This window comes from Lottia gigantea (assembly GCF_000327385.1).
Source record: "Lottia gigantea unplaced genomic scaffold LOTGIsca_73, whole genome shotgun sequence".
In the NCBI taxonomy this organism is placed as follows: Eukaryota; Metazoa; Mollusca; class Gastropoda; family Lottiidae; genus Lottia; species Lottia gigantea.
The window spans coordinates 565,666-584,715 of NW_008710453.1; the positions used below are offsets into that span (position 1 = coordinate 565,666).

The 19,050-nt window shown below is 33.2% G+C and overlaps 4 protein-coding genes across 4 annotated transcripts; 3 read left to right on the forward strand and 1 right to left on the reverse strand.

The window, feature by feature from the left end:
- Nucleotides 1-4,750: 4,750 nt before the first annotated feature.
- LOTGIDRAFT_168201 (hypothetical protein) lies at nt 4,751-10,161 on the forward strand (the record flags this gene model as incomplete). Its single annotated transcript, XM_009066085.1, has 8 exons — nt 4,751-4,811; nt 7,621-7,712; nt 8,131-8,229; nt 8,718-8,828; nt 9,078-9,221; nt 9,496-9,676; nt 9,711-9,775; nt 9,919-10,161. 8 exons carry the CDS (start codon nt 4,751-4,753, stop codon nt 10,159-10,161), a joined length of 996 nt encoding a protein of 331 aa, XP_009064333.1.
- Nucleotides 10,162-10,418: 257 nt separating this feature from the next.
- LOTGIDRAFT_168202 (hypothetical protein) lies at nt 10,419-11,446 on the forward strand (the record flags this gene model as incomplete). The annotated part of the gene is made up of 3 exons (XM_009066086.1): nt 10,419-10,493; nt 10,844-11,050; nt 11,404-11,446. Coding segments are annotated over 3 exons (325 nt in total), but the record flags the coding sequence as incomplete, so codon positions are not given.
- A 620-nt stretch (nt 11,447-12,066) lies between these two features.
- Nucleotides 12,067-14,308, reverse strand: LOTGIDRAFT_204660 (hypothetical protein). Its single transcript, XM_009066087.1, has 4 exons — nt 14,293-14,308; nt 13,528-13,779; nt 12,942-13,057; nt 12,067-12,538 (listed from the first exon to the last, which is right to left on the reverse strand). Exons 2-4 carry the CDS (start codon nt 13,655-13,657, stop codon nt 12,410-12,412), a joined length of 375 nt encoding a protein of 124 aa, XP_009064335.1. The 5' UTR covers nt 13,658-13,779; nt 14,293-14,308; the 3' UTR covers nt 12,067-12,409.
- A 599-nt stretch (nt 14,309-14,907) lies between these two features.
- On the forward strand, nt 14,908-17,317 carry LOTGIDRAFT_131218 (hypothetical protein; the record flags this gene model as incomplete). Its single annotated transcript, XM_009066088.1, has 7 exons — nt 14,908-15,123; nt 15,163-15,606; nt 15,830-15,900; nt 16,055-16,198; nt 16,388-16,610; nt 16,766-16,920; nt 17,104-17,317. The coding sequence occupies 7 exons, from the start codon at nt 14,908-14,910 to the stop codon at nt 17,315-17,317; spliced, it is 1,467 nt and encodes a 488-aa protein (XP_009064336.1).
- Nucleotides 17,318-19,050: the final 1,733 nt, after the last annotated feature.

The window sequence follows — 19,050 nt, forward strand, 5'->3', positions numbered from 1 at the left end:
ACGGACTTCAGTGCGCCCAGGTCGACCAATGTCGAAATGATCAGTTTGCTCTATATATTGCTTTTGAGTATGCCTACAATATAATATGTTGGTAGGCGTTTCCAAAATCACACCACACACTTATTAGTCAATGTAAATAACTGGGTATATTGTTTTTCGATAATAGACAATGTAGCCAATGGTTTATAATGGTGTCGAGTTTCTCATTATCTATATACAATTTTGAATAATTATGAATGTCAAGTTTGAAAGGGCAACGAAATAAATTGATTCTCAGTACAGTTTCAGTTTTGAAAGTTGATCTACCTCGGCCATTTTCTGTGAGATCAGAAGGCGTCTTTACGTCGCCTTCATTCTGACACTACCGAATCTGTAATTCTTTTTTTTAGTAAATTGTTAGTACAGTAAGAAAAACAGACCATTCTGAAGAAATGTCCATAAATCTATAAACGTCCTGATACACTTACAAATCTAGTCAATATATTTACTACACTCGCCATCCATGATCTGGTGAGATTCTCCTTTAAATTCTGCAGAATTTTGACCCATTATGCTCAGCCAATTGAAATCTTTAATCTTTCTGCATTTCAAAAAACTTTTTTAAAGACTCTCCCAGGCGACCAGCCATCAAAATTATCCATCGGGGCTTGTAGATAGAATCAGGATTTCTCGGATTAATTCAATGAAAACAACCCATTTCAACCCCAAGTAATATTTTGGAACTAATATTTCAATTCATAAAAAATGATTGGCATATGTATAGGGCAGTATTGCTTTAAGTTGTGTTTCCGATGGGATACGGTGTATTTCCACAGTTTTTTTTTTACTTTGAAATTTCTAGACAATGGCCCTTTAAGGTGTTTAAGACTTGTAAAGGTAGTAAGGTCTTGACATGTGCTCACTTTGTCGCCAACATTTTCAAACGATTTATGAATATAGGCTATATTATAAAGGCGGATTGAAGTTTTATACAACTGTGAAATTCGAAGCTTATATGCTTACTCTTCTAGACACCTGATATTTTTCATTATATTTTTTAATCACTATTTATTACGTATATACTTCATGTGAAAATTTCGCCAAAATGTTGTTTGGATTTTGGGTTTCGTTTTACGGTTTGGATCGTTAGTACTTGGTTTGTTAATGAACCAGAATACAACCTAAGACAAACTACAAGCATCGGATAGAGTAATAAAACAAGTACATGTTATTATGAACAAATTTACAGATTCATCTTAAAACATTTTAAATATGTATTTAACATTTGAAACATCATAATAGCCTACCTATTTACTGCAGTTCAAATTGCGTCACAGCTTTTCAAAACTACAACGTGGATACTTTTATTCTATAAATCCTTTGTAAATTCAGAAGTGGTGAGATGTGCAACCATACCCCACCAATACTCGTTATTCAATTAGTGATCAACAGAATTTTAATCGAGTATTTATTTCCCTGTTCACGTGGCTGTCACGTATGTCATCAGTGACTGAAAACATCAACTTAGGTGCTGGTAAAAAGCATGCTATGATTTGTCGGCTCCTTTTGATGTTTTGTCAGGTGATTTTTTTGTTCGGCAGGTCATTTAAAGGGATATAACCATCTTAAAGGGATATAACCCTCTAAATGTTGGTTCATTGAGTCTATCAGTTGATAAAATCCATGTTTGATTTGCATTAATTTCAGATTTAAGCCGCAAATAGACGAGGTATAGTGTACGGTGCGGAATGATCGATGCAAACGAAAATAGAAGAAGTGAATTACACACGAGGAATGGTCCAGACACGGTGCAGACACGATATCTTTCTTTTTTTTATACTGTATCTATAATCCTGAACCAGTCGACACCGTGCCTCGCCTATTTTAAACGATTTTTCAACCCGGTTTCCCTTGTCAGTGATGCAGGTAAGAGGGGATGGAAAAAGCGTCTAGTCGTTCGGATGGGACAATAAACCGAGGCCCCGTGTGCTACAGGCTGTAAAGATCCCTCCACAGTTGGAAATCGAAAAAGAGCAGGCTAATGCCGCTGTCCTGGCAAAATTTCCCTTATGGTACCCTGCATGAATATTTCGCAAAACATTTTTCTTTATTATGATAAACAATGTTGAAATAGTGTGCTAATTTCACGACATAGCCCCAATTATTGAAGGATGCCATAAATAAATTAGATTGAGACGGTATGTAGGCTGAATTGAGAGAAAACAGTATCTCACACAAGAGTTTAATTCATGTTTGTATGAAGATTTCCATCAAATAATAACTATAAAGATGTTTGTTCAATTCGATTTCAAAAAGATCAATCGGCCTATTATAGGAAAAATAAATTTACAATAGAGTGCAACGACGTGCAAGTAAATACTAGTTGTGATAATCAAGCTGTAAATTTAAATCCGATTATCCAGACGTTTTATGTATGTCCATAACGTATAACAAAAATAGTAACAACGAGTCCAAAGTCCACTCGATTAGATCCAATGAACAAAGCCCACATCGCTATAGCATTAATTTACCAGAAACAGTCAAATTTACACTCACCTCTGAGAAAAATTGATTTAAATTTGATTTTCGTTGTGTATTTCACTTCAAAAAGTCTTATTTTCTTTGCATCATATTCATTAAACGTGTAAATCGTTGGCCGACAAAATTATCATGAGATGTGGGACCACGAAACTCAGCCAATCAAACGTGTCGTAATATTGTGGTCGACATAACGTCATAGTCATATAGTCAATATAATGAATGGAAAGGATCGGCAAATTATTTACAAATTCCTTACTGGGGGTATCAGTTTAGGGGCTATTTTAATTTCATTCAGTCATGTTCAAGCTTATCGATTGAATGATTGATTGTGATATCTCAACAATTAGATTTCAAGTGTGTTGATCATTTTCATGATAATATTTTATCAAGACTTTCTGCGGCCGTTTTAAGTTTTAGTTCAGTAAAAAGTTAATTTCTCACACTCGCGGGGGGTGTCAGCTTGTCTCGACAAAATTTTAATTTATTGAAAAAATTTAGCAAATATATTGTTATCAAATCATTTTATTGTAATGCATTATAAGGATGCAGTTGAACTCACTTTCAGCTACCACCTCTGTATTCTTTTCCATAATGAAAATGTGATTTCTCGGCACATTGACAATCAGTGGAGTGGCACCATATGTCTCCCAACCCCTCGGGACAAAAAAAATGAAAAATTTATTCTACTTTATTTTCCTAGATTTTTTTTTAATTCAATTGGGGCGCCAATGAAATCCTGGCTATGCCCGTGTCCACAATAGAAATAGAGCTGCTTGTGATTAAGGTCCAACGTGTCTCATCAGAGAAATGCTTCATTTTACAAAGAAATAATAAGAATATAAAATTTCAATTCTCAAATTTAGAGTAGGAATTATTCATCAATGAACTTAACTTCTGTCTTTGGCCTATATAATCAGATAAATTCAAAAAAGTAATTATTGAAAACGCTTTGCATTTGATATAATAATTACTTGGTGGCTATTTACCGGAATTCATTGACATGTATTTCGTTATGACACCAGGTAAAAATAATGATGAATATATTTTATTTGCCAAGTCTGAGAGTTTCAATTTTATGTCTATTATATAATAGAGGAATATATTCCTTTATCAATCAATACTGATGGGTTAATATGATATAGCCGAATATTTATATTATATAATATTTGTACGGAAGAATATTGATATCAACTTGGAAAATTAAATTGAGACTGTATTATATATAGCCCAGTTTTCTATTGTAGAATTTTTCTTTAAGTGCAAAATTATGCATAATTACGCCCCGGCGGTCATAAATTTGTCTTATAAAATCACTGTACAAAGTTCCCTCTATTCTACGACATATGAATTCTTCAAAGAGGCATTGTCATTATTCACAATGTCAAGCTATTTCGAACTTCGTACTACCTTTGCTGCAATAGCCACTGTTCTTGTATCACAGAGTGCAGTGATATGATTGGTTTGTACTCTCAATCAGAGAAAGAGTGTTAACATTATTGCTTTGTTCACCTTAGGCCTAATGTTTTAGTCAGCAATCTTTCCTATTTAATCATCTAGCAAATTTATCTAGGCTCCCTCCGCTTAATTGTGTTCACCGTATTGTAGGCCTAATGTTTTACAGCCTCTTTGTCGAGGCTCTGGTTGGCTGTATTGGCTCTTTACAAAGCCTAACAAGTTAACAACTTAGGTTCACCATGGATCCTTTCTAGGCCTAAACAAGCTGGTCTTGACCAAACCGCTTGGCATTGATCTTAACCGGACTATCCGTGACTTATTCAAGGTCATCGCACTTTTACACGCCGATCAAGATCAGAATCCACAACCGTCTTTTGGCACTTTTATTTTGCTCGACGAAACCAAGTAAATGTTTCGGTTTAGCCTAGTGAAGAACCGATGCTCTAGACAAAACTTCTTTTCCAAAATAATCAATTCCTCCCATTTATCACAAGTCTACGGGTTCTGTAGGCTATAGGTTAATGGTCGATAAATAATCAATAACTTCACGAATTATCGTATGTCCGCCTGTATATAATCGAGATAAAAAAATATTTGTACATTTTACTGTGGTCTTGGAATCTTTAACAAGTGCTTAAAGGGAAGAAACTCTTTTTATAGATTGTGACTGGTCATTCAAGGCTACGATCATTCGCCATCTTGAACCAAAATTTCACAAAGAAGACAAGGTTGTTCTGTATTTTCTGCATGGTACTACAAAATTAATTGACTAAATATGTCAGCACATGACCAAATGCGAGCTATGCTCGACCAGTTAATGGGAACTGCAAGGGATGGTAAGTTTGAAATGGAGTTGTCCGTATTTTTAAGGAAAATACGTTGATAAATTTTGAGTAAACCATTTCTTGTATTTTTAACAGATTTTGAATTCCCAAAGAACAGAAACAGAAGGCCACAATAATGTTGATATGGATCTGATTTTATACTGTCCTTATCTCAACTATGAATTGGTCGTAAATGTAGATGTTGATCTGACCTATTTGGTACCAGATGAGCTTCAGATTTTTTCCTAAATTATTTTTAATCTACTATGATCATTGAATTATCATTATGATGATTATGTCTATAAAATTATATGTAGAATGCGGATATAGATTAGTCTATTGTAATTGTATGTAAAAAAAAATTTCTTTTGGGCTTAGCATCAGATTTTGATGAAGGAATCACATTTTGCCAATTCGCCTAGTTCGATTTATCGAAACAGGTTTGTAATAAAACAAAGTTGTGTTGTAAAAAATGTTTTGAACGTTTGTGGGAATTTTTTGTTTATGAATTCAATCGAAACTGGTATGCATGGAGGCTGACCTTTTATGATTATTGTACCATTTGGTGGCAGTCAAGCTCCAAAGTGGTATAATATGATATTCAGATTATTTTGGTCTTCTGTAGATGTTTAATGGGTTCAGATTAAGTCATTTGGGAACTGTACATCCACATGTGCAATACGCTCCTATCCTATTTCCACCTTGGGATAAACAACATCAATTTACTATGACTAGCAATGGAAAAGGATATGATTTGAAGGGTTTACTACATTTGTGAATCATTGACAGTTATTCACTTATTATTCTAAATGTCAATTTTTAATGCAGTCTTTTCAATTGATGGCCATAGTAAATTGACTTGTTTATCTCTACAGGGAAGTGTCGAGAATGAGTGTTGTGCATGTGCAGGTATAGTCCCGATCTGGCTTATGCATCATGAAGTAGAGATGTAAAACATACAAAAAACCTATTTGACCATTGAATTGCGATTAGACTGAAAGCTTTTGCTTTCATGTTAATATTCATTTCCAAAAACTTATCAATTTTTTTAATCCCTATTTTGAAGGGAGCAATGTCATGTTGGTTTGGCCAGAATTATTAGCCAGGAACAGGTGAAAAATGACCAAGGCGTGAGTTACATATTTTAATTACATTTCAGTGTACACAGAATTGACCTGAATTTCAATTATTCTATTATGTAAAGCTCAGGTTTTTGTCTTTTATAATAAGATTTTACTATATTGAAATTAGAATTTGTAACTTGGTAAGTTTTGTAGCTTAGAGGAAGCTATGATCTCATTATTTGAAGTAATCTTATAAACCCTTAAATCAAGGGAACAGTTTGGTACCATTTTATTTGCAGGAATTATTTTAATGGAACCTGTTTGTATGCACTGTTGTTTTAAGCATTATCATTTCCAGCCAAGCTGTATGTATGTATTCTGTGGGCCATTTTCATGGCATTGTGTAGACCATTTTTGAAATTAAGAAACTAAAAGAATTTTTTGTATATTATTGTCTGAGCAAAGCCAAAAGTTTTTGAAACTATTTCAATATTTTTTAATATGATTCAAATAGTGCTGTATTAGAATGTCTTTGCATTGATATAAATTTTGTTGCAATTTTTTTGACATTGAAAAAAAAAAACACATTCCCGCCTTGAAATTTCAACCCAATTTGTCGCAAATTTTTACAGAAAATTGTCCTCTGTAAAAACAAATTTTGAAGTGCTTGAATTTACATTTTTATCACCACAGAAGATTTTAAGAAGAATAGTGCTATTTTGAGGCGGCTATTTTATTTCTTATAAAAATAATGGAAAATATTTGAAAAACTTTTTTCCTTACTCAAACAACATTGATTTAAACCCTACTCAGTTTTCATAATTAAATGATTATTAGTCCTACTTGTTTTCATTTGAAAAATCAGTTAAATATTACAATTTGGCTGATCATTGGAATAAAATAACAGTTGAATATTACCACCAGACAAATCAATGAAAATTTCCATTTGGAAAATCAGTGGTATATTACCATTTGGTACCGTAAATCATTACCATTTGGAAAATCAGTCGTCTATTACCATTTGGAAAATCATTACCATTTGGAAAGTCAGTCCTCTATTACCATTTGGTAAATCAGTTAATTATTACAATTTGGCTAATCATGAATAAATTAACATTTGGAAAATCAGTTCCAGTTATGTGGTTTAATAAATTATTATTTCACATATCAGTTGAATATTATCACCTGACAAATAAGTTGAATGATACCATTTGGCAAATATTTAGATAGTACTTAGTTGAATTTCACAATAATTATGGTAAATCAGTTGAATTTCATGACCACAAATTATGGTAAATCAGTTGAAATTCATCATAATTATGGTAAATCAATTGAATTTCACCATAATTATGGTAAATCAGTTGAATTTCATGACCATAAATATGGTTAATCAGTTGAAATTCATCATAATTATGGTAAATAAATTGAATTTCACCATAATTATGGTACATCAGTTGAATTTCATGACCATAATTATGGTTAATCAGTGGAATTTCACCATAATTATGGTTAATCAGTTGAATTTCACCATAATTATGGTAAATCAGTTGGATATCAACGTTTGGCAAATTAGTGATTCCTATTTGGGAAATAAGTTAAATGTTAAATTCTATAGAATAATTATAAATTCCAAATCGCCAAGAAATTGATGATTTTATCATGAAAATTGATTCATTATAGAAATATTGTTTAAGGTGTTACGAAAATGATGTTAATAATAAATGATTAAATTGTTTGGATATGCTGAATAATTGTAGGGGAAGGACAACATAAAGAGAAGTTTGATGGACCTAGGGTATGTAAGAGTTTCCTGTTGGCTTGCTGTCCTAATGATATCCTTGCTAGTACGGTAAGTAGCTATATTTAAGATCAGGGTCAAGGTGATGTCACAAAAATGGGTACGTAATTCAATGATGACAGTTACTCTTGAAATTTTACTGATAACTGTTGCAAAACTCACTTGTTCTCTTTGGAACTAAGCACATAAAATACATCTCTCGTTAAAATATCATTGGTTTAAACTAATTGTGGGAAGTGTGTATGTATATAAAATCATGGTAATGGATAATACATTATTCATATATGAATATGTTCAAAAAAAATAATTGGTACGTATTTTTACATTTACATGAGTAAATTAATGGTGCATAGAAACTGGTTGCAAACTACCTGAATTGGGTACGTAATTGGATATTTTGTACATATACAGTTGAAGATTTTGTTAACATAATGTTTGAATATTTTGTGTTTATTTTGATCTTTGATAGAGAATGGATTTAGGTGAATGTGCCAAGATACATGATCTAGCCTTAAGAGCTGATTATGAAGCTGCAGCCAAGACAAAGGATTACTACTATGACATTGATGTAAGTGCTGCTATTTCTTTTTTCTAATATTTCCAAAGCATTCCATGGCCATCAGAGTTATTACCCTTGATAGATTGAAACTTGTCTAAATCTTTTAATTAAGATGCATTTTCACAATGTATAGCTATTACAAAATTCGTCTTATAACTTTATTACAATAGCCATCTTTCTTGTGCCACAGAAGTTTGTAAATGCAGGGATTTGATTAGATTGTAGGCCTATCACAGAAAGTCTGTAAACAATAAGCCATTATCAAGCCACTGTCAAGGCTCTGATTGGCTGTATCTGCTGGCATACAATCCATTAAAATCATTGCATTCTGTGATACATGAAGGTGATTTTTGCTGTCAAGGTTTAAATTTTGTATGAAGAGCTCAAAATGATTGGGCTAAACGATGTGCCATGGTAAGTACTTGGGCAGGTCTATCTAGTGTCAGCTTGTAAAATTGCACACATGTAGCTCATGATCTTAATCGATTTTATTTAAGGCTATGGAACATCTACAGAATTTTATAGCTGATTGTGACAGGAAGATGGAACTGGCTAAGAAGAGATTGAAGGAAACTCAAGAAGAACTGAGTGAAGATGCTAATTCTAAGGTGATCTGTCTTGTCTGTTTTTTTTTGTCCTAAGTTTGTTTGGTTATTTATTTATATAGGAACTCTTGATAAAGGGGGATGACAGATTTCATACTGAATCACCTTAAAGAAACACAAAATGAGCTTTTATCATTTAGTCTTAAATGATATTCAGCCTTTGACACTTATGTTGCTTCTGTTGAATATATCATGTCCTTGCATGCATGTTTATTTATAAATGAAAATCTTAATATTGGAACTTCATTTCAGGCTGAGAAGATTCTACAACTTGGTGAACAGATAGGAGTCACTCTAGCTAAAGCTGAAGAATTAGGTGCAGAAGGCAATGTAGAAGAGTCACTAATTTACATGCAAAAGGTGGAGGAATTAAAAGCAAAGAAAAGCGCTGAAGAGGTACATATTTAAAATTGGCTATGACAACATTCAGTTTACATACCTCAGATGAGAGTGGCATCAAGTGATTTGGAAGCAAGTTTTGCCTGACTAGAAGCACTGGTCTCAATAGCACTATGTTTATCAGTATTTTGAATGAAAAAAGTGGCAATATTTTGGAGAATTGGTTGAGATATCATATGATTAGATATCATATGATTAGCAATTGGTTTTATCAAACATATTATTCAAAGAGTGACATTTTCAAAACTATGTAAAAAAATATCTATTTCAGCAAGAGTACAGAAATCAAATGCCAGCTTCAAGTTACCAACAACAGAAACTACGTGTTTGTGAAGTCTGTGGAGCATATTTAGGTATACATGATAATGACAGGAGATTGGCTGATCATTTTGGTGGCAAATTACATCTTGGTTTCATTTCCATTAGAGAGAAGCTTGATGAACTACAGGTTAGTGTATTAAAATTGTAAAATTATCTATCATACAGCACATTTTTCATGTTTCAAATTGGAAAATAGTTTGCTTGCAATTAAAATCAAAATACTGTTGGAAGTATGAGCTCATCTTGTTTTGTCAATACATGCGTAATATCAAATTCTCATTTGAACCCGTTTTGAAATAAATGGGAAACTGTTGGCTTCCGTGGACATTTAATTCTGATTCTTTGTTTTTAATCATGCTCTATCTGTTTTCAGAAATCAGTAGCTGATCGTCGTGTTCAGAGAGAAAAGGAACGAGAAGAGATGAGAAAAGCTAGGGAAGATCGAGATAAAGAGAGAGAAGAGAGTAGAAAACAAAGAAGTATTAGTAAAGAGAAAAGTAGAGATAGGGGTAGTGATAGAGACCGAGAAAGAGGAGGTGATAGAGATCGAGAAAGAAGTGATAGAGACAGGAAAAGACGATCCAGAAGTAGGAAAAGGTTGGTTGATAACTTATAAATATGTAACGTTCTGAAGAACTGCCATTGTCCCACACAAATGTTAAACTTAATAGGGTTCCATCCCACAGTTATTGTTAAATTTTATTTTTATTTATTTATAGTATAATTTATGGGTCACCATTTTGATTTCACATTTATTATGATAATTTATTAAAATATTTCAATCACTTGATCTCACATTTCTGGCATGTTATAAAGCTCTTATCTCATTTAGTTTATATAAGATGACACAATATTTATTATTATATATTATAGGTCACGATCTAGATCCAGGGATAGAAAGAAACACTCTAGGTCTCGAAGGTCCCGATCTCGTTCTCGCTCAAGAAGGTAATATCATGTTGTTACTTTTCTGTGGCCTTAAAAGAAAAATTAAAATGAGTAACCTTAAAATTGGAAAACCTATATCAGACTGAAAATTACTGTTGTTCAACCTCGGGATTTTTATCTTGATTAAAATTTTGTGTAACCGAGCCCTGAACTATTTATTAGAAAAAGTGATACTAATAATCTGTGCCAACAATTCAAAAGTTGAGTTACAGGCCTTGACACTAACCTATTTAAGGTGGACGAAAGAATTGGTTGGGATTGAAAATGAAAATTCATCTACGTTGTGTTTTCATGTGGAAATATTTTAACACCATAAGACATATTTATGATGTTGATCTCATTTTTTTTAGGCATCGTTCAAGATCACGAGAAAGGCGTAGAAGATCCCGATCTCGGTCTGGCAGTAGATCACATAAAAAGAGCAGTAGACATCGATCAAGAAGTCGTGACAAGAGTAGAGATAAAGATAAACAATCTAAGAAAAAAAGTAAAACACCCACACCAGAGAAAGAGAAGACTGAAGCACCACCCCCTGTCATTGAACAGACAGCTACTGAGTAAGTTCTGGTGACTGTAATTGAAGACCATTGATGCTTGAAGCTAAAATGTCTGAGAACTGAATGCCTACTTTTAATATTGAAAGGTGATAAAGAAAGCAGAAAGTGGGCTGATGAATTAAAGAATTTAAACAAGCATGTGCCTTTAAGTCTATTGCCCATTGTTATATTAAAAATTGTTGAAATCAACCTATTAAGTAACTGATTCAGCACTTGTGTAGGGTTGAAATCTGCACTCATAATTCAAAAATGTATTATTTCATGCAGCTGAACATTTTGATACAATTGTGTATGATTTCTCAACTGGATGTGACCGTTTAAAGTGAATACAAAAGATTTATTTTCACTTTCAGGGTTCCACCTGTAGATAATGGTAATTCTGAACCACAAGAATAACATTACTGAACCTTCAAACAATGGTTTTTGTCAACTATGAAAATTTATTAAAAAAGGAAAATTATTGTTCCTTCAAAATTGTTCATAGAATTCATTTAAGGATTATTTTCATAATTTTATCATATTTTGTTGGGAGCGTTATTAAATGTTGGAATCAACTTCGATAATGATTGTGTTGTATGTATTTTCTTATGATTTTAATTTTCAAATGCTTTAATTATGTGAAAGATAAACTTGTAAATTGCAATTTTGTCAAATGCTTGTAATTTAGTAATAAATAAAAAGTTAAACAAAAATTGGTTTGATAATGTCCTCAATACAAATCCACTCAGTAATCTGGACATCAAAACAGGAATGAAGTCTTGTTTTGTGCTACAGTCTAGTCTGTCTTGCAGATAATTTTAATGAAAGTATTATCACTATACAATTCAGCTATGTTCCTATAAGAACTGTGGGCTCTGGGAAGATCCAGCCAGAAGTTGAAAATGATAAGAGACTAGCATGGCATGTACACTGAATGTATTGGTTTAAGCTAGCTTGAGTTGATTTTCCCTGAATTCTTCCAGTTGTTAGTACAGTAGAAAAACCCAAAGGAAATAAATTAGAACACCAACTGGATGAGAGTCTCTGTTAGTTTATTCTTTTTCTGATAGTAATCCAACAAGATTTCTTCCACAAAAAGGACCCTCTGCTTGATAACAAGAACAAAATATGGGGATAGTGAAACAGACAGGCTAGTAGTGTATCACAATTTCACGAATCATCCTTACCATAAAATGGATCTTACATAATTAGCTTTGATCTCATTAAACCAGGGAAACAGAAGTTGCCAATGAAAACATTAAGTATTATACGATAGCAAAAGCTTTATATCACATAACAATTATTCTATTTTTACACGTTTTGTATGCACTGAAAACCAATAAGAAACTTGAAATACATCCATACTATCAAATATTTAGTTTAATCATGTCCATCATAAAATTTCGAAAGAAAGTCTTTAGGTTTGACAGGTTCTGTATCTTTAAAATAAGTCATAATATGGTTCCTCTGTTTCCAGATTTTCATAGTTTCAACTAATTCCATTTGACCCTGAAATATTAAAGTGATAGACATATAAATGTGCAAACTATAAGCTTACTGACAGGGATCTTAGTGGAGAAATGAACACTGCTCTATCATGTTAGAACAAATGACCTACTACTAGACCTCCACAATTGGTTTGTCACATTGATAAAGCAACAATTATTTTCTCCATAACGATAATAATGTCTGTATTCATTCCTTATATTTACATTTATCTTGAAACATTGACTAAAACAATGACTCAAAAATTGTTTCAAGCACTGATATTCTCAACTAAGCCATGTATTATGTCAAAACAAACTTTTCTGCATGTATAGATCATAATATCACAGATGGATGGATATTTTGAATAATTATCACTGGTTCTGTAAATACTAGGAAAACAAATTACAAAATAGGCCTACATTACCTTGATAATAGCAATATCAATAGCTCTTATATCTGTCAAATGTTTATTCTTATCAAACTCTTCTCTTAATTTGGCTCTATATTGTTCTAAGGATACAGGAACATAGTATTCTCTTGCTGAAAAGAAATAATAACACTAAGTCCATAAAGTGTGTGTTGACCATATAATGTTATATTATTATATCTGATTACTGGAATCAAATAGGCTTTACATAATCTTTTAGCTCTATAATAATTCACATGTTTTTTCGAGTTTTGCTATATTTTCACTTACAATATTTAAACAAATGCTCATTTTATAGACTAATAGTATTTGTAAAGCATAGAAAATTAATCTTAATGTCCTCAATCAATCCAAATGATTACTTTCAGTAGTTTTAGGCCCATCTTAGGATTTTTTATCAGTATGTCTATTACCCTATCAATTAAGTAGGACTTAAACATATGATGATTAAGGATCCACGGATGGGATACTAGTTTGGCCAAAGTGCACCCAAGAGCGAATATACACAGCTGACTTTGAGTCTGACTCAACTCAACTGATTTGAGTTAATTTTGTCAGGACATGGAGAGGAGAGGCTACAAACCTGTGAAAGGAAGCTGTCTGTACCAGGCTTTGTACAGCTGAATGACCCGCCGTCTACTATCATGTAAATCAATAGACAAAATGGGTTTTACTTCTTTTAAACCCTTTCGTACGACTTGTTGTGAAGCCATTTTGTCGGCTTTGACCTTGACTTATTCATGAGAGTTTTCTCCCTTTGTTTGGATTCAGACCACAACTGCACTACTACTCTGAAGCCGTCTATGCGTATCGAGATGGTTCGAAAATTATAGCCCTTGAAATATATAAGACCCATATTCAGAATATCCAATGCACTTACAGCAAATCTAATTTAGTTTTTTCAACTACGCTATCAAAATTAACTTCGGCTTGTCCTGCCTCATTTCACAAAAACGACATAAAAGGGATAGACTACCTAGTGTATGCCCCAAAAATAAATTATATATTTCAAATTGTTCGCTCCACGTCGTGTTTTGATGGTTAGAAAATGTTGAGAATGAATTTCCTGAACAATCATAACACGAGTAAAAAGATGAAGGATGATGCTCTATCCGTAGGCTTACGCGAACATCGTATAATTTTCATTCTAAAAGGTCAGAAAGAATTTTATCAGATGCTGAAACAAAATAATCAGACTACTTTATCCCTTTTTAATGCATCTAACAAAAATCTGTCCTTGTCCTAGTATGCACTTTGTTCATATCTTGCGACATTATAGCTGTAAAAAGATTCTTTGAACCATCTTTTTTTATTTCGTTGAGTTGCTCGATTTTCAACAACAACTTACAAATAGTGAGACAACTGTATTAAGCAGACGACGAATTTTTAAGGAACAGACATATTATATGACAATTTATAGTTTGCCACAAACAACTCATATGTTGAAAGCAAATTGGAAAAACATGTTTGCTGTGGTCATTTCTGAAAAAATAATAATCCACGATTATCCGTTACCAAGAGCCCAATGTTTTGATTCTATATGATTAAGATTAGTGAGAATTATTTTTATGTAATAATCCATTATACGTAATTCCTGCCTCATATAAATAGTGTTGAACTCTTCATAGCTTCACTTGCATTCAACAGTAGTTTGACTTTCACTTCAGGTAAGAAAAAGAAGAAAATTGTAATCAATAGTAAGAGAAATCGTCCTAATATTGATATTTAGCTGAGGTTGTTAAAATTTAGTTAGCAATAGTACTTTTCGGGTTGAAATTTCGGTGTCCAGTTCCTGTACAATTAAACGTTAATTGTTTTAAATTATAACTGTATAATTAATTTGTTAGAGTGCTCATTGCATTCCTGCTTAGATATCATTGTTTTTGATATTAATAATTTAGACATTAAATCATACTTTTATTTTTCTAGGCAGATAGTATCAATCTCCAACCTATTCTCTATCATGGATTACATGGGATATACCAAGACCGCCACCTATATGGGAGGTCCTCGCCAAAGTAGCAACATTCTACCATCCATCATGCAGTCATCTTACAAACCTTTTGATACCTACCCTGCACCATCTCCTCTCAGAAGATCGTTAACCACCGCCCCATGGAGACCAAGCACTTATTACCAATCTGGACAAACTAGTCCTGCTCATGCCTTGTCTCGAAGCGTTGACGGTCCTATGTCCACAAGAAATCAACTGACCCAGTTACAAGGTGTGAATGTTCCACCAGTGTTTGCTGCTTCACGAAACGCTCTGTACACCAGATACACACCCAATGATTGGTCCAGCTCCAACCAAACCAATTATATGTCATCTGATAAAGTTCGTAGTGGTGCTGAAAGAGTGCGATTTGACACAGTCCGTTTATGCCGAGAAACTGATGACAAAACGAAGAGAACACAAACCGATGTTGGCAAAAGACTCGGAGAAAGGATCGGTGATATCACTTTCTGGAAAACTGAACTCAACCATGAAATTGATAACGTCATTGCTGAAACTAATGCCTTGAATGAAGCTAAGAGAGTTTTAGAGAAGGCCTTGGCTGAAACTGAAAATCCTCTGCACGTTGCTCAGGAATGTCTTTACCACCGAGAAAAGAGACAAGAGATCGATTTGGTTCATGACAACCCAGAAAAGGAACTGATCAAGGTAAGATTGTTTTGAATGTCTCTGTTGGGAGAAGTTCTACAAAATGAAGTCTCATTTATTCTTGTGGAACAAGTGGTCAAACGACCGATCCGCCATTAAGAGAGAAATTGGCCAATCGAGTTACATGGCATCTATTGATATATTCTGCTGACGATTTTTACAGTTTTTTTCGTGAAAATATTTGACGTATATGATAATTAACTATTCTTTTAACATTTTTCAGGAAGTTGAAATCATCAAAAGATGTCAACATAAAATGAGAGATGTTATAAATAAAGCCGAGGTACAAATAGGGTAAGTTGTGCCTCTTTTCATTTATTGTAAATATTTCTGAAACTGTTGCTTTAGCAACTACGGATATCCTTAACTTTTGATTTCATCGTTTTGCTTTTCAAGTAATAACTAAAGTGGGTCTCTGATTTATAATGACATATTTTCATCATTTCAGATTAAACCGAGCTGCTCAACATGAATTAGAGAAAGACTCGAGTGACAAATTTAGAGCTCAGACCTTAGATGAAACCTGTCATGGTATGAGAAATGCATCAAGAGGTTTGGCCTTCCATAATGGAGTCCACAGAATTGACAACACGTAAGTTTATAACAATTATAATGAGTTTATAATTTCAATATGTTGTTACCATTCTACCTCAAAGTTTAGGGGTTGTAACAAGTTAATACCTTCATATTCTTCTCAAAATAAACGAATTCAGTGGACGATCAAGTTCTATACCATATTCCATAAAATAGCCATGTAACACATTATCGATTTTTTTCACAGCTTGTCCGTCCCTGAATCCTGGGCTAAATTTACCAACGACAACATCCAACGATCTCAGAGTGAACGAGCTGCCTCTAAACACATGCGGAATGAAATCGAAAGTACCATTAACTCAAGTGCCAATGATATGTGGACTGAATGGAACGCAGTCAATGTTGCGCTGAATGGAAGAATGAATGAATCTGTAGATGTCCGTAATAAACTCCAAACTCATCTCTCAAAGGTAATATTAATGATCTTGGTGCACATTACTATTGGTCCCATGCACAGAACACATGATGACACTGTAGTTTTGTCAACTCAACATCCCTTTTGGAGAATGCCCATTATTATAGCTGACAATCTTTGTGTATTTATGAATATCTGCTTTGCTTTAAGGTTCTTCAAGAAATCTTTGATATGGATAGAAATATTGAATTACTTAAGAAAGCTATTCAAGATAAGACCCAACCGATGCAAGTCGCTCAAAGTCGTCTCGATACTAGAATCAGAAGACCAAACGTTGAATTATGCCGAGATCCAGTACAACACAGGTATGCTATACTTCCTGAAAAATACAGGAATAACCAAAAATTAGCATTTGAAATGTAATCATAACAAGGTTTTGCACAAGGGACTCGATAAGATATTACCACATAGAGTGAGATATTGATGAGGTTGTATTAATTTTGTTTTTCGCTTAATGAATAATAACTATGCTTCTATCATCATTCCAGGTTGGTATCCGAGGTGTCTGAAATCAGTGATACAGTTGATGCTCTTCAAGCCAAACTTCGTCATTCTGAGAACACATTACAAGAACTCCTCAGAACCAAATCAGCTTTGGAACATGATCTGTCCATCAAGAACAACAGTGTGTTCATCGATCGTGAAAAATGTTTGGGAATGCGAAAAACCTTCCCAATGGCTCCCCGAAATGTTTTATTCTAATTCTGTTTAATTAAAAGCACTTTTTCGATGGATGTCGCTTGCATGACACCCATACATTTTTGAGGCAAAATTCATCCAATATAAATAACTTTCGAATTTTTTTCGAGTTTTGTATCCAAACGTCTTTTGACTGCCAGTTGGGTTTCGAAAGATATTCTCGATTTCTAAATGTTCTTTTTATATTTTACTTGTATATTTGGTTGATCTAAATTATGATCTTATTTATTACTTTTTGTATATATATTATATTGTAATGTTGTAGATTTTTGTTAGAAAATTTTGTTTTTGATAAAATACGAGATGTGTTGAAATAAAAATTAATCCAAATATTAGTTTTGCTAAATCATACTTGATTTTCCGAGTCTTCTTCAAGTGGCCTTGTTTGACATTTGTTTGGTAACCATAAATATCATTTCTAAATGAGATTCAGGCACTGTTATTATATCTATGCATATAAGTTTACCGAAAAGTTTCGTATACAGATCAGGCCATTGAGTCTCGGATTATCAAGAAAAGACGAGTCGTCATTTTAACTTCAAACGCAGAAAATTTTGTATATGGATTTTAAGGTTAAAATTTCGACGGTTAGCTATGAACACTATACTGATGAGCTTACCTGAAAGAAAATCTGTTTCAGAGAGTGAGGTAAGGTTAGTCGAACGGATGGCGATTCTGTTCCTTTAACTTAACATCAACTATCAGTAAACTCCATTATTAATCACCCCTTTAAAACCAATTCAGGTTGGCAGATAATATATGGACCGAATGATATATATTATTATTCAACTTTGGATATTTTTGATTCACAGTGGTACTTTTGTGGCATATCTCTACGAAGCCTATATTCAACCTTAAGTTGATCATTGAACTATTTAAAAAGAAAATGCAAATAAAAGTCGTCAGAAGTCATTAACTGCTAGGACCATTTATATAGGAATTATTTGCATAATATGTAGTCAATTCAGAGATTGGTGATAAGATGTCTTATCAGAGAAATTAAAAGAAACATAATTTGAAAAGTGTTCGGCAAAATTTTATTACGTCTTATAAAATTCAAACACATATTTTTAAACTAACGCATGATTAATTGTGCGATATCGTGAACGAATGTCGATTAATATAAATCTCGATACTGAAGACTACAGGACTAATCAGAACGAAAGCTGTACACTTGTTGAGTAGTTCATTCGTGATTACTGGGTAACACATTACAAATAAGGACTTTCATACAATTCGGCAGTCAATTCTGACATTTTGCGTCATATCTCATAACCATTATTTTTTTTTAATCTGTCATTTTGGAGCTAGCAATGAATTGCATGTTAAGTAGCCAGAAGCAAATTGGGTCCTTAAATCGGAATTTTTTCGGCGAAAATTGTTCGTTTTTTACCCAGTTAGATGCAAGTAATTCCGAACAAACCGTGACTCTCTGGTTCAGAATGTGCCTACTGATTAGACCAATAATTATCACCAGTGTCAATCTTTAAAGGTGTGTATTTTTACTCAGTAGCTGAAAACGAAACACCGATTGGATTATGTAATGCTTAACCAATGAGACTTCAGTTTTGACATTCTTGCATTGGCTATATGAGATTATGGTTAATATAGTAACTGTAAACGGATGTTATCTTGTCATCTACCAACATGAATAGGTATAATTGGGATTTTTGATGACACACGAAGACAAACCTCTTTGTAACGAAGGCTAATTATTTTGTGTGCATTTAAAGATA

What these genes read in the sequence shown, in the direction of transcription:
- LOTGIDRAFT_204660 (XM_009066087.1), bottom strand. Translation starts at nt 13,657, where the DNA reads ATGGCTTCACAACAAGTCGTACGAAAGGGTTTAAAAGAAGTAAAACCC. An exon ending in CAGACAGCTTCCTTTCACAG is followed by an intron (nt 13,058 to 13,527) that starts GTTTGTAGCCTC and finishes ATTTCTTTTCAG; the next exon opens with CAAGAGAATACTATGTTCCT. An exon ending in TTGATATTGCTATTATCAAG is followed by an intron (nt 12,539 to 12,941) that starts GTAATGTAGGCC and finishes TTAATATTTCAG; the next exon opens with GGTCAAATGGAATTAGTTGA.